The sequence below is a fragment of the Notolepis coatsorum genome (genome assembly GCF_963971535.1).
Source record: "Notolepis coatsorum genome assembly, chromosome: 13".
Classification (NCBI taxonomy): Eukaryota; Metazoa; Chordata; class Actinopteri; order Aulopiformes; family Paralepididae; genus Notolepis; species Notolepis coatsorum.
This window is the reverse complement of record NC_140177.1, coordinates 126,126,705-126,143,425: the sequence shown is the minus strand read 5'-3', so window position 1 is coordinate 126,143,425 and position 16,721 is coordinate 126,126,705. Positions and strand designations below refer to the sequence as shown.

At 44.7% G+C, this 16,721-nt stretch overlaps 1 protein-coding gene across 1 annotated transcript in view; it reads left to right on the top strand.

Moving 5' to 3' along the window:
* Positions 1 to 10,251, top strand: part of trim110 (tripartite motif containing 110) — a gene marked incomplete at both ends in the record, with an annotated part of 168,268 nt that extends 158,017 nt beyond the window's left edge. The window contains 2 exons of the mRNA XM_084327799.1: positions 8,086 to 8,374; positions 10,094 to 10,251. Of these exons, the coding sequence (XP_084183925.1) occupies positions 8,086 to 8,374; positions 10,094 to 10,251 (447 nt within the window). The remainder of the gene's footprint in view (positions 1 to 8,085; positions 8,375 to 10,093) is intronic.
* Positions 10,252 to 16,721: the final 6,470 nt, after the last annotated feature.

Here is a 16,721-nt window from a genome sequence, read left to right as displayed (position 1 = left end):
GAAACCGCACTCCTGCAACACGTAGAGCGGCTATGGACCTTGGAACAAATGCCCTTTAAGAACGGAAAGAAAGACATTCGCTCTAAAGATGACATTTACGCCATTCACCTCCTCGAGACAGGGACCAAGAGAGTCCCGGTCAACGGCGTGTTGAGATACGCCACGCCACTCCTGCGGCGAGAAGGAATGCCTACTTTCCACGCCAAGACAGACGCCACAAAACGGTACCTGCTGAACACGGAGCGCCGCTTAGCCAAGAACCCCGCCCAAGAGAGTGTATACCGCGCTGAGATTGAGAAGCTCATCACAGCGGGACACGTCACAAAGATGGACATTAAAGAGGCTGACCAGACCACTGAATCGTGGTACGTGCCCCACCACAAGGTCCATCACAACGGTAAAGACCGCATAGTATTTAACTGCAGCTACCAGATCGGATCCCAAAATCTGAATAAAGAGTTACTGCCCGGTCCCACACTCGGCCCCTCCCTACTCGGCGTTCTACTCCGCTTCCGCCAGGAAAAGGTGGCCATCAGCGGGGACATTAAAGGAATGTTCCTGCAGGTGAGATTAGTAGAGGCGGACAAGCCCCTGTTACGGTTCCTATGGAGAGAGAAGCCAGGAGATGAGCACCCAGCCATCTACCAATGGGAAGTCCTCCCCTTCGGAACGACGTGCAGCCCCTGCTGTGCTACATTTGCACTACAGAAACATGTAGCAGAGGACCCAGCAGCGGACGAAGAGGTCCGACACAGCGTAAAGAACAGCTTCTACGTAGACAACTGTCTACAAAGCCTTTCAACCCAAGAAGAAGCCGAGGCTCTCCTGATTAAACTCCGCGCCTCATTGATCAAAGGCGGCTTTGATCTCAGGCAGTGGGCCAGCAGCGATCCGCAAGTACTGCGCAGCCTCTCCTCCGAGGACAAGGCAGCCAGCAGCGAGACCTGGATGGCTACAATCCCGGGAGAAGCCCAGGAGATGACCCTGGGATTGGTGTGGCGATTCAAAACAGATTCGCTTCACTACAGACACAAGCCCCTGACTACGGAGCAGGGAAGGCCGGCGGCGGCGCCGACCACCAGACGGAGTGTGTACACAACACTCGCCCGACAATATGACCCGCTAGGATGTATTCTACCGTACACCACCAGGGCAAAAATGATTGTACGAGCATTGTGGGACAAGGACCAGGGCTGGGACGACCCCATTCCCGCACACCTTGCATCCACCTGGAGAGAGTGGGAGATGGAGCTCCACTCACTCCCAGGCGTTAATATGCGCCGAAGCTACTTCCCACCCACGGTGAGGCCAGAGACATGTAGAATGGACTTACACGTCTTCAGTGACGCCTCAGAGGTCGCATACGGATCAGTAGCCTACTTACGGGCCCAAGAGAAGGGGGGAGAGATCTACACAGCATTTGTCCTCGCCCGCTCGAGAATAGCCCCACGCAAGCAACAATCTATCCCACGTCTAGAGCTCTGCGCAGCCCTAGCCGGAGCGCACCTAGCCACGCTCATCCAACGTGAGCTCACCATACCGGTGTCTAGAACAATCCTGTGGTCAGATTCCACGACGGTACTCGCCTGGATCAAATCGGACTCATGCAAGTACAAAGTCTTCGTGGGAGTCAGAGTCACCGAGATTCAAGACTTAACCGAAGAGTTAACCGGAGAAACAGAGTGGCGCTACGTTGATACAAAACAGAACCCAGCTGACGTCATCACCCGGGGGATGCCCCTGGATGACCTCACCCGTCGCAATGTCTACAGTGACGGCCCCGCATTCCTAAGACTCCCGGAAGGACAGTGGCCCATGCCTATCCCGAGGGAAGCAAGTCCAGAGGAGGTGGAAAATAAGAAGTCTGTGTTCTGTGGATTGAGCACCGTAGCCTCCACCGACCCTAACATAGACGATTGCACGTCCATAGAGAGTGCACAACAAAGAACATTCCTGCGGGACCACCCGGAGTGCAAGTCCCCCGCTGATATGTCAGCAGCTAACTACGAGGAAGCAGAATTGCTTCTACTGCAGCGAGCCCAGAGAGACTCGTTCCCCGATGAATTGGCCTGTCTACAGGGAGGAAAGCCCGTCCCATCCGACAGCAGATTAATTCATCTGGCCCCCGAGAACGACGCTCATACCCTCATCAGAGTGGGTGGTCGCCTACGCAGAGCCCCCAATCTACCGGATGACATTAAATACCCGATCGTATTGAACAGCCGACACAAGGTCACAGAGCTGATCATAAAGAAATACGATGAGGATGTACATCACGCAGGAGCAGAAAGAGTCTTCGCGGAAATCAGACGTCGTTACTGGATCCTACAAGGAAGAGAGGCGGTACGACGCTTCCAGCGAACATGTCTAGACTGCCGCAAGTGGCGCGCGCAGCCCAGCATACCAAGGATGGCTGACCTTCCTCCATGTCGCCTCCGAATCGGTGACAAGCCATTCCACTCAACGGGTATGGACTGCTTTGGCCCGCTGCACATAAAGAAAGGAAGAGGAACCGAGAAGCGGTGGGGTATTGTATTCAAATGCATGACCACCAGAGCGATACACATCGAGCTTCTCCCGACCATGAGCACAGACTCATTCCTTATGGCCTTCCGTAGATTCACATCACGGAAAGGAAGACCGTCTACCCTATTGTCCGATCATGGGACAAACTTCAAAGGCGGCGAAAGAGAGCTGAGAGAGAGCTTCCAAGCTATGGGCCCAGAACTTAAGACCCACCTCGCTCCAGCACAGGTTGATTTCCAATTCAACCCCCCAAACGCACCCCACTTCGGTGGCACTTGGGAACGAGAAGTGCGCTCCATAAAGACAGCCCTGTACGCAGTACTTGGGGCCCAGACTGTGGCGGAAGAAGTCCTAATGACAGTCCTCACGGAGATTGAGGGAGTACTTAACTCGAAGCCCCTCGGATATGTCTCCAGTGATGTGGCGGATATCGACCCAGTTACCCCCAACACACTCCTGATGGGGCGGCTAGATCCTGCATTACCACAGACAATGTACCGGCCTGAAGAAGCGAACGGCCGACGAATGTGGAGGTACAGCCAAGTATTAGCCGACAAGTTTTGGAACAGTTTCCTACTGCACTACCTACCGTCTCTACAGACCCGCCAGAAGTGGGTAAAGGAGAGAGACAATTTGACAGAAGGAACAGTCGTCATGATTATTGATCAATCACTGCCCAGAGCTATGTGGCCGGCCGGCCGCGTAAGCAAAGTGATCACCGGTGCCGACGGCAAGGTCCGAGCAGCTGAAGTGCTCGTCCAGGGTCGCACTTACACCCGTCCCGTGGCGAGGCTCATAGAACTGCCTCGACTCCCAGACACAATCGATGATGACCATGACCCTACAACCCTATGACTTTGTGAAGTTGACTGACCCCTACAGCAAACCCTTATGTGTAAATAGACAACGCGATTAATCTGTCTCTGTTTAACTGATTAGGTCTGGGACCAATCAGGGGGTGGCTGTTGTGAAGGGCCAGATTAAACCGAATATATATATTTATTTATATATATATATTTAATTGTATTCGTATATTCTCTAATATTCCCTGATATCCCTTGTATATTCCTTGTACAATATGCATTGAATATCCATTCTAGCCTACTGAACATCCCATAATAGTCTCCATTCTACTATTGGTCGAGACCTTGGTGCCAGGCTGCCATACCCCTCAGACCCAGTTCAAACGTACCGCTCCACATGTACGAACAAGTCCTAGTTCCGCGTAGGAATCTGGCTACCGCACCACTAATGGGACTATTTGTTCATAGTGCGTATATATACTGCGCTACTAAAGTAGGACTTCCTTTTTCAGTCCAGTTTCTTACCCTCCAATAGAGTCACAGACGTAAAGCCTCCCCGCGACGCCACGTGTGGGAGTAAGGCCAAGTTCGCCTACCATCGGTATTGAGACATCGTGTATATTAATATTTGAATAGTCATATTTGGCACTATATCGTCGAGTTAGACGTAGTCTATTAAGCTAATAATAGTCTGTTAATATATAGTGCTTCGTGCGGTGAGAATACTACCGTAGTCAGTACCCCATCGTTTCGGGCAGAGAACTGGCTGCTTATCCAGGGTGGTTGACCCCACGTGAAGCTGCACCCGAGGAGCCCCAGAGCCGACGAGCGAGTGGACCTGTATACCGGATTATTCTACCGACGACAGCCCGCCTTCCCAGGCACGGATTATGCTTTGTATACTTTGATTATTCCATGGATAAAGACCCCCGACACTGCCGTGTGTTGGAACCCCCCCCCCCTGGAGAGGACGCAAGGTGAGGAGACGCTCTGCAAGACGAGGTCGCTTCACGTCTCTCCTCCGTGGACCGGATGACGCCGGCCCACAAAGAGTCCACCTGCTTTCATCTGTGGTCCAAGGATCGCCGGCGCATTGAACGGCACTACAGTGGGTTCACCTGGGATACCCTTGGCCGGATGAGGCAGTCGGATTCTACCCCCCCCCCCTTCCTACTCCTGTCGGCTTACAAGCGACCGGATTAACCCCCTCTAGTGTATCCAGTATATAATCATTAAAGTATCATTGCTGTTATTCCTTAAACTATTCCAGGTCGTATATGTACCACCTGCGCCTTCAGAGATTGGACATTCTCTATTGATATACCGACAAATACTCTTGCCATAAAAGTGCATACTAATTCCATTCATAAATGTGATTGATTTGATTAAGTGCTTGCTCTACACACCATCGCTGTGTAGAAATAAAGACCTATTTCTAATTCGTACATTTGTGTTGGATCCGTTTCATCTACGTGACAGTGTTCATCATAATATATTTATGCCGTGTACTGGGTGGCCGAATATTAAGTACAAAGGTAGTGGTAGTAAGTATCATATCTAGTAATACAGTCAGGGAATTGTACCCCTCAGTTACAATAATGATTGATCTTAAGCATGGCTATAAATCCATCTGTGTCTCTCTACCCCAGTCTACAGGTCAGGTTGACGCCTAGTACAGGTACATAGGGGTGTCTCTGGGCCACGATAAATCACTCACAATCCTTAAAAGGTCAAAGATTTAATGTTGAGAAGCAATGACATCTAGACAAATTACTCAACTTCTGTTTAATTGTGTTGATATTGATATCTTTCTCTGATGTGTGGGTCATAGTTGAGTGGGGACAGAGAGTGGTTGTTCTTCACGTCTAGCTGTGCCGAAAGGGTTAGGGTTAGTATTGTGGCTATATGATGCTAATTATGTGAGTTAGTCAACTGGCCTACTAGAAGGCCTTTTATATGAGATATTTGGTATGGTCAAATATTCAGTATACTCAAGTCCCATTATGGAATATGGGTTTATTTCTGTGGCCACTACTGATGACCATTTTGTATAATGCGTCATTGACAGCAACATCATGTGAAAATGTGCCCCATTGCATTGGAGCCTGGTGAGAGGATACAACATAGTGCTATGTTTCTAAGTACTAAAGCGATCAGTGAAATCTTGGCCTGTACAGCAATATCAGAACCTGAACCAATCCCAGCTACTCACATAACCTGGTTTTAGGTAGAAGCATAAATGTCATAACCTGGCAGATCTCAAAACAAACTGGTCAGACTACTGCTTGACCTTACTCCTAGAACCCACCTCACCCCTGCCCACTTTGACAACCTAGGATGGCTTAGAGTAGACGACAGAGTACAGCAACTTGCAACGGGCCTGGTCAACAAGATACACTATACGACTAAGGTACCCATGTACATGTCAAAATACTTCCCAAAGGTCAGTGAATACCACGATCACAACACCAGAGGGAGCTCCACAAATCATGTTAAACCCAGATTCGGCTCAAACAACCGACTAAACACGGTTCGCAATTATGCCACATCGATGTGGAACGCCCTACCCAAAGCTGTAAAGCAGGGGTCAGCAACCTTAGGCACGAGTGCCACCATTGGTACACATTATCTAAACCAACATGGCACACTAGCAAATGTGTAAGAGGAACCTTTTTGGAAATGTTGAGTTACCTCCCCATGCAGTTACCTCTTTCACAGCCATTGGCAGTTGCACAGCCTGTTATTTATGGTACTGTAGGTTGACTTATATACCAGGGATATTTCATGGTCAGAGCCAATGAGAAGGGTCAGTCTCTTGTTGTTTGCCGAACATTGAGTGTTAAACGCCATTTTGAGACCAAACATGAGAACTTTAAAGGATGAGGCAGACAAGGCAGAATGTGTCCAGGTATGGCAAGCAAGCATCTCATAAAGACGGCAGCATTCTCTTATATATTTATGAGAGGAAAATGGTTATTAAAACTATTGCTAATTGCTATGCACGTTGCCTATATGGATGGAATAGAATTACAGATCTGTTGGAGATTTATATTGTGATGTGGTGTCATAATTAACCTTAACATTGATATGGCACACTGGTTAACAAGAACATTTAAAAATGGCACTTCGTATCAAAAAGGTTGCTGATCCCTGCTGTAAAGGAATGTGAATCACTACCCACTTTCAAAACCACTCTCAAAGAGCAACTACGGGAGACTGCAATTCGAAACTGGCCCCTGTAAATGTCCTAACCCAACCCCCTCCAATGTACAGTAAATGACCAAGTATGGTTTCGTCAATATTCCAATGTACAGTTTTGCTTGTACAGTTGTACAGTGTACTTAGTATAATAGTAGTAGTAAAGTATAATTTCTGGGTACTTTTTACACCCCTGTTTATGATGAATTGAAAATGGGGGACCCTGATGTAAACAAGACAAACGTCTTTCTCTGGTCTGCATCCCCTTAACAATTGTATGTATTGAGCTGTTTTGATTGATTGATTGAAAACTTTATTAACAGATTGCAGAATGGGTACAATACAGTACAGCTCAATACACACAATTGTTAAGGGGACGCAGACCAGAGAAAGTCTTTCGTCTTGTTTACATCAGGGTCCCCCATTTTCAATTCATCAGGACATATATGACATACATGACATACAGATAGACAGTACTGCTACATCTATGTACTGTACTGTACCCATTCTGCAATCTGTTAATAAAGTTTTCAATCAATCAAACACAACTACTGTACATAACGTTAAATAGACCGTGGGCGAGGACAGTCCCTACACAGTACAGTACACAAAATCCCCCATTTTCAATTCATCAGGACATATATGACATACATGACATACAGATAGACAGTACTGCTACATCTATGTACTGTACCCATTCTGCAATCTGTTAATAAAGTTTTCAATCAATTCAATCAATCAAACAACTCTCAATGTACTGTACTGTACCCATTCTGCAATCTGTTAATAAAGTTTTCAATCAATTCAATCAATCAAACAACTCTCAAAGCCAACGTAGAGTTGAGTTTGTGCACTGTGGTAGAAAAGATCGCTCCTGTGAATTAGAAAAGCCAGCCCCGCCCCCAGCCTAGTGAATGAGAAAAGCCTGCCCCTAGTGGAGCAGGACAGTCCCTACACAGTACAGTACACAAAATGATCTAACTCCTACTGAGTTACTAGTTGCTTTGAAGAAAAAGATTTTGCATAGAAAACATGGCAAAAATGTATGAAGAGAGGACGTAATCAGAGCAGCATAACTGGACCACATACCACTTTAACATGACCTTTAATCAGAGCAGCATAACTGGACCACATACCACTTTAACATGACCTTTAATCAGAGCAGCATAACTGGACCACATACCACTTTAACATAACCTTTAATCAGAGCAGCATGACTGGACCACATACCACTTTAACACAACCTTTAATCAGAGCAGCATAACTGGACCACATACCACTTTAACATGACCTTTAATCAGAGCAGCATAACTGGACCACATACCACTTTAACATAACCTTTAATCAGAGCAGCATGACTGGACCACATACCACTTTAACATAACATTTAATTAGAGCAACATAACTGGACCACATACCACTTTAACATAACCTTTAATCAGAGCAGCATAACTGGACCACATACCACTTTAACATAACCTTTAATCAGAGCAGCATAACTGGACCACATGTACTGACTTGAGTACATCCTTATTCCGGGCAAAATTCCTCCACACAGGTGTCCTGGAGTCTGGCACAGCAGCACAACCGGAAACTGGCCGCCTGGCACAACCGCAGGAAGACCCGCCTCTCCTGCAAGATGACGGGCACCCGGGTGGGCGTGGCCTTGGACTACGGCGCCGGCACCGTCACGTACTCTGAGGTGGGGCCATCCGGCAGCCTCGTCCACCTGCACACCTTTTCCGCCTGCAGCTTCAGCCAGCCTGTGTGCCTGGGCTTCGGGCTCTACAAGGCCGAGCTCGGCAGCCGCATCGCCATCGTCAAGGCCGGGGGAGGAAGAGAGGAAAGTGGCGGAGGAGAAGAATCAGGAGGAGGAGGAGAATCAGGAGGAGGAGGAGAATCAGGAGGAGGAGGAGAATGAAGAGGAGGGAGGGCCGACCCGTTAGAACGGAGAGCCTGAACGTTTCTTTTCATTCATTACCATGTTACACAAACTCTTGAGTTGTGGACATTACGGGTTACACAAACTCTTGAGTTGTGGACTCAGCGTTGGAATAAGCCATCATTTGAATGTCTTTCTTATGGATTGTGTAACACTGAACAAACGTGGAAAGACTGGACGGCTGGTGAAGTAGAAGCCATCTGCCACAGAGCGGGGAGACCTCTTAACCCCACTGTAGGGATTCATATACCATAGGTAGGTCTGGACAAGTAGGGAAAATTCCAGGTCTTCAGTGGTACATTTTTTCCTATTGTTAGGTTTTAGTGAGTTGCTCCTTACCTTCGCGTGGGGTATGTCTGGGAGTGTTTGCATTCATTCATTTATTTTGCATTTATTTAAAATTTGCTGGACCTTATGGTGTTCTTGTTTTGTTCTTGACTTATTGTTATGTTTCTTCTTGACTTGTTTAAAGAAGACGTGTCCGGCCGATGGGGACATTAACGTGTGTTGTCGGGCCATACAAATACATTTGATTTGATTTGATTTGATTCAGAAGTTTGAGAATCTTACAGAAAGTCTAGTAGTGAATGGAAAACCCTCCATACACGTATGATTTACATCGTCTTGTTTACATCAGGGTCCCCCATTTTCAATTCATCATGACATTTATGACATACACGACATACAGATATACAGTACTGCTAGTACAGCTAGCAGTTACTGTAAAGCAGCGAGAGCCGCATAATTTTCAGACCTCATCCGCAACTCTCAAAACCCCAAGACCCTATTTGCCACCATTAACTATTTCATCAACCCCTCCTCTAGCACTAGCCTGGATGTGTCTCCAACTAAATGTGAGGAATTTTTACAATTCTTCATCAACAAAGTTGAGGAAATCAGATGTAATATCACACCACCTACATGTAGCTTAGATGTCTCACTGCTCTGTTCATCCACCCTGGCCTGTTTTCAACCCATCACCCTCTCTGCTCTCACAGATATAGTCTCAGCTATGAAACCGACCACCCTTGACATAGTTCCCTCTGCTCTTCTGAAAGAAGTATTTCACGCTACTGGTCCCAGCAGCCTCTCATTAACACCTCCCTAGTCACTGGTACCGTTCCAACCTGCTTCAGACATGCAGTGGTCCAGCCCCTTCTGAAAAAACCCAACCTAAACTACAGGCCAATCTCCAAGCTCCCATTTCTGTCAATGGTCCTTGAAAAGGCTATTCTCTCCCAGCTGTCTCCCTACCTGCACTTGAATAACATCTTGGATACATTTCAGTCAGGCTTCAGAGCCAACCACAGCACAGAATCTGCCCTGCTCTAGGTCACCAATGACCTGCTTCTCACCATTGACAACTGCGACTGTGCTGTCTTTATGCTCCTAGACCTTAGTGCAGCCTTCGATACGATAGACCATGACATCCTTATCGATCATCTCTGCCAGGCAGTTGGCGTCAGTGGCACAGCTCTATCTTGGTTCACCTCCTACCTCAGTGATAGAAGCTTCTCTGTCAATATCGGTAATGGCTCCTATGCCTCTCTCTCCTGCGGGGTTCCACAAGGCTCCATCCTTGGCCCTATTCTATTTTCTCTGTATATGCTGCCCCTTGGTTTAGTCATTCAGAAACACAACATCCCCTTCCATTGTTATGCTGACGACACTCAGGTCTATCTCCCCAAGAAACCCAATGACAAGTCCAGTTTTGACAGCCTCCGATTCTGTCTAGATGACATCAAATGCTGGATGGCACAAAACGTCTTACAACTCAACTAATCTAAATGTGAAATTCTCCTTTTTCGGCTTCCCAAACCAAACCAGTGTAATCGCCAGCAGCCTGGGTAACCTGTCTGTCCTAGTTCAGCTCTTTGTTAAAACCCTGGGCGTGTTCTTCAACCCCGAATTTCACTTTGATAGGCAGGTGAACTCTGTGTTGAAGGGGTGTTTTTTTCCAGCTTCGGACCATAGCTAGGATCAAGGCCATTCTCTCCCCCTCAGACCTTGAGAGAGTCATTCACGCCTTTATATCATCATGACTTGATTACTGTAACTCCCTGTACCTGGGGCTTAATAAGTCGACCATGGCCCGCCTACAGCTACCCCACAACGCAGCTGCTGCTAGATTGCGCACAGGTACTCGGAAGAGAGGTCATCTCACCCCTGTTCTTGCCTACCTTCATTGGCTCCCAGTATGCTATACGATAGATTTCTTTTTTTTTTAAACAAATGTTTTTTATTTTCCCTTTTTTAACATAAAACTAGACACACAATACATTAACAGTAGAAATCCACAATAAATCACAGGACTATGACCGACATAATAATAACAATAATGACTGTCCAGTACTTAAATCAAAATAAATGTAGATTAAAAGATATACACATAATGAATACAATACAATACAATACAATACATATGCTCTTGCTTGCTCTTCACTCTTTCCTTCTCCTTCCCTTCCCCCCCACCCCCCCCTCAGGACCCCCTATTGGACTATCCATCCATTATTCCGTTTAACGCCAGGGATTACAAGTTCATATGCTATCCTTTATCTTCTCCACCACGTCTAACCAGATTGCTATGCTGGCTTCATTAACACCTAAAATTTGTGCGGTAGATATCTCTAGATAAATCACATCGAGATAGGTAAAAACCCATACCTTCCGGCACATTTTATCCGGTTGAATCCAGCGTGATGCTATCAGCTTTTTGGCAGCCGTGAGACCGGACAAAATTAGTCTCTTTACATGTACAGAGGTTGATAACTGAGAAACATCATTCAACAACAATACAGAAGGCAGTACAGGTATGGTCAGAAATAAAAATTCTGATAATTGAGTGGTTACTTCTTCCCATAATATCTTAACAGGAGGGCATTCCCAATACGTATGCATAAATGTACCAATATCACAGTTTAAACACAAGGAGCATCGAGGGTCTTGTTTAAGCCCCATTATGTGCAAACGTCTAGGAGTTAAGTAAATCCTATGAATAAAATTAAGATTAATCTGTTGATGATCCGGGTTGCGTGACGACAGCCGAACGTTTGCCCAGACTTCATCCCAATCAAAATCTACTTCCAAGTTTGGTATATCATTCCTCCAAACTAAGTCTAGGGGAAGGACATCATATGAGGACGTAAGTAAGTGACGATAAAAGTCAGAGATGAAGCCTCTCGATGTCTCCTTTTCATAAAATAATTTGTGATATCTGTGGTGCTCAAGTGGCATCTTTAATGGGACTCCATGAGCCCTTAAAGCTGCTCTTAATTGTAGATAGAAATAATAAGTGGAGTTGGTGAGGTTAAATTTGTTAGATATATCTTTATAGCTGCAGAAACCCCGTTCGTTGAAGACATCCCCCAATGTATGTATGCCCTTCTTTTCCCATTTGGTAAATCTGATAGGTTGTTGTGAAATAAGGAGTAAATTGTTATTAAATAGGGGAGAATGACTATGCCATTTATGTTGGTTAATAAATTGTTTCTGTGTATCACGCCATATCCGGATCACATGTGTAATAAGAGGGCCAAATTTCAAGTTGCATTGCTTAATTGATAAGTTGGTGTATACTATATCCTGCAGTCTATGTGGTGCCACTATGTTCTCCTCTAATGGTCTCCAGGATACAGATGCTTGAGAATCAAACCAGGTGATCAGTGGTCTTAAACAGAATGCTTTAAAATAGTAGTTGAAGTCTGGAAATGCTAAACCCCCATCGGCTTTATTTCTCTGTGCAGTGGATCTTTTTATTTGTGGAGGTTTGTTGTTCCAAATAAATTTATATGCAGCGGAGTGTAATTTTTGCCAGTAACCAACAGGGGGGGGGGGGGGGTAACGGCAACATCGAGCTGAAGAAGTTAATTCTTGGTAAAACATCCATCTTAACTATTGATGCTCGGGCCTGTACTGAGTTTTTTAGTTTTGACCACCTGCTGAAGTCATTTGTGATCCTATCTAGGAATCCGGTATAATTATACTTCACCGTTTGGCATATAGTGGGGAATATTTCAACTCCAAGACATCTAAAGTGTTCTACCATTGGTATATTTACTGGGAGGGAGGTAGCCTTCGCAGTCACATTAAGTGGAAGGAAGGCCGATTTTGGCCAGTTTATCTTAAATCCAGATAGATTGCCAAAATCATCTATTACCTTGAGAAGATGAGGCAGTGAGGTGGTAGGGTTTAGCATGAACAATATTACATCGTCCGCATATAAACTAATATGATGCTGTGTGCTCTTAATTGATATCGGCTCTATGGACTGAGATTGTCTTATATACTGTGCCAAAGGCTCTAGGGATAGAGCAAATAGTCCGGGACTAAGAGGACAACCCTGTCTGGACGAACGCGACACAGGGAAGTGTGGGGAGGTGAATTTACCTGTTATAATCATGGCTGACAGATCTGTGTATAGTACTTTGATCATATTAATGAATCCATCTCCTAACCCCATCCTTCCAAGTACTGCCCATAAATAAGACCATTCCAACCTATCAAAGGCCTTCATCGCATCCAAGGATAATACAGCTATAGGAGGCTCGGCATCCTTGCTGGCGTCTATCACATGCAGTAACCGTCTAATATTATCCGTGATCAGGCGGCCTCTTATGAAGCCTGTCTGATCAGGATGAACTAAAGATGTCATATGCTTTTGAAGTCTGATGGCTAGTACCTTAGCGTACAGCTTGAGATCGGTTCCGAGGAGGCTTAAGGGTCTATAACTACCGCATTCGGTGGGGTCTTTGTCTTTTTTAAGGAGGACAGATATGAGTGCCACATTAACGTCCCTGCAGAAGTGCCCCTCTTTGATTGAGTATAAAATCATATCAAGTAATAGGGGTCCAATTACATCCCAACATGAGAGGTACAGTTCTGGTGGGATACCATCCCATTCAGGGGCCTTACCACTTTGCAATTCAGATATAGCCTCCCTAAGTTCCTCTAGTGTAATAGGTGCATCTAACTGTTTAGCGTCTTCCTCTGAAAGTTTAGGTAGGTTAATTTGATCAAGAAATGTATCCAGTTTATTATGATCGAAAACCACTTCTGATTTGTACAGGTTGGAGTAAAACGCACTGAAAGTCTCGTTGATTTTTTTGGGGTCTGTAACAAGTCCCTGTTGGTCCTTAATAGCAGGGATATCAGCAAATTGTTCATTGGATCGTATCTTCATAGCTAGTAGGTGACTCGGTTTAGAGCCATGAAAGTAATAATGTTGTCTTGTACTGGGTATTTGAAATTCAGATTGTTGTCTTAAAATGGAGTTAATCTCTTTTTTAACACTTTAATTTGAGACTCCAATTGACCCGAGTAGTTGCATTGTAAAGAGGAGAACAACGACGAGTGAAGCGTTTCCAGCTCTACCAATTTGGAATGACGTTTCTTGCGGAGGTTGGAGGCAAAGACAGTAGTGTTTCCCTTGATAAAACTCTTTACCGATATCCATAACATTCTGGGGTCTTGTACCGAACCCGCATTAATCTGCAGGAATTCATTTCGTTTATTTTTGAATTGTAGATAGAATTCAGTGTTTTTCAACAGTGTTGAATTAAAACGCCATCTTGGGGCTCTGGATGTCATTATACTAAATGAGCCCTTTAGGAGTAAATAGTTGTGATCTGGCACTGGGTCCCACTTCCACGTCTTGCTGAGAAGAAAGAGTACTCTCGGGCCGTTGGGTTGAGTAATCGCCACAGATCATTTACACCTGTATCCTTGGCCCAAGCCTGTAATGCTTTAGAGGCCTGTTTCTGGTCATTGGATGTGGTGATACTAGATTTATCAATCGAGGGATCCCAGATGGCATTAAAATCTGCACCAGTTATAAATGAATACCCAGGGAGATCTAACATTGCTCTAGTGAGTGAAGTGTAGAAGTTAGCGTCGTAAAGATTAGGGGCATAAGCCGCTACCAAAGCGATTTTCCTGTTACAGTAGTCTATCTTAGCAATAGTTACTCGGCCATCTGCATCAGACCATACGTCCAACAATTTAATATTCAACTTTCGTTTCACGACTATAGCTACACCACGAGATCTAGTTCCAAAAGCTGAGTAGCTTATGTTTTGATATATTTTATCCGCCAGCTTTACATTGTCAGCCAATAAAAGGTGCGTTTCGCTTAAAAGAGCCACATCAACCTGTTGTCTTTTCATCCAAGTAAGCACGCTTTTGCGTTCATTTTGTATATTTAGACCCCCAGTATTCCAAATCAATATATTCAAACTAGCCATAGTCTAAACAGGTTGCAGTATTCCTGTGTGTAATTCGTCTGGAGTAGCAATTCATAATAGATATATATCCAACTATTGAGGTCCTGTTGAGAACCGAGCTTGAGCATGATAACAAACTAATAAAATACACATACATATAATCCCCTATTCCCCCTATTCCTATTTCCCTCCCTCCCTTTAAAGTACACGACCAGTATAACCAAATCGAGCAATTCATCCTTAACTTTCCTATGCAAATTGCCTAAAACTATCAATTCTTGTATTTTTTTTTTTTATTATTTTTTAAACAAACACATAAACAAACATGACAACACACGATAAGATATACAAGCATTAATTGTCAGAGCACATCCAATGAGATCACATTTTAGTTAATTGTCTTATATAAGATATACCCCTAATACCTGTTATCTAAAAACCTACACACATATGCTCCAGCTCCAACCCCCCCCTCCCGGACCCCACCTTGGGAAGTACCTCCACCTTGCACCTAACCAGACACTACCATTATAAGCTAGCTTTTATTCTCTCCACCACTTCTAACCACATTGACATTTTGGATTCATTGAGACCCAGAATTCTTGCTGTAGATATTTCTTGATAAATCACATCGAGATATGTAAGAAACCTTCAAACTATCAATTCTTGGCCACTCTCCCGTTAAATAAAAAGGAGATATAAAAATAAAATAAAAAATATGCCTCAAATATCATAGTATATTCACTTAAACCTTATACGAACTTGTGTAAGTTAAAACACACCGAAGAATAAAAGAAAGGTATTGGGACTAAATTAGAGAAACCTCAAAGAGTAGAGTACATTTACTTAAATCTTAAAAGAACTTTGCTAAGTTTAAACACCTAGATGAAATAAAATGGAAAAGTAGTGGAGCTATTGCAAAAAAAATAAAAAGAAGGTTTTAAATACGTATATGCAGTTCGTCCCCCAAGCCAGGGGTGGGCGATGTTCCGCTGTGAAGACTGTTGTTTCCTCCGGAGGTGATCTAAGCCGTATAGTCACAGAACGTATATTAAAGTTCTAGAATATTCCAATATGTCAACAACAGGAAAGTATACACACACGGGGAAAACCTCAGGCCCAACACAATGACTTGCATAAAACTCAGATCTAGCCAGCCCAGATATAGCGAACCATTAAAATAAAGTATTCTATACGATATCCAGCGTCACATATTAACCTATTTATAAATCAAGGTTATCAACATTTATTTGATGCCGTTTGGTGTTTAAGCCAAACGTATATAGCCTATCCTCCACGCAGGTTCTTCAAGTAGTCCTCGGCGTCTTCAGGCGAGGAGAGATGAACCCTCAGTCCTTCTTTATCGACGATGGAAAGCTTTGCAGGATACCATAGTGTAGGTTTGAGACCTTTCCCATAAAGTAGGGACATCACAGACTTGTAACGGGCTCGTAGAATCACAACTTCGCTGCAGTAATCCTCGCAAACGAGACATTGGGTTGTACACAGCTCACTGACTCCTCCAGACCCACTATACGAATATTAAATCTGCGGGATTGGTACTCGAGGTCGAGTATCTTAGCCATTAGCTTCTCGTTGTTTTCCTCTATGGCTCCGTCTATTTCCTCGAATCTATGCTTGTGTTCATTCAAGCGGGCTTCCACTGCTTCTATACGTTCGATCTGTTCACCAGCCGCTGCCTTTAGCTCCTTGATTTTGGATTCGATAGATTCTTTGATAGCGTCAACCTTATCGGTTAAGGTCTTCTCCACCCCTTTTATTAGCTTAGATACTCCGTGTCACTCTCATCTCTTTTTGGCTCGATATCTTCTGCTCTGCTACGCACGAAACCCGGACCCAGATTCAGGTCGTCTATGTGATTTAGCACCCGGTTCTCTTCTCTTTCCTGGCATCTTGGTTCTTTCAGTCAATATAGTTAGTTGAAAATCTCAGTTGATATATACGTCAGGTTTAAACGCATTGGTGGTATAAAAAGAGGCTTTTAAAGGCAAAATAAAAATAACGGGATCGGAG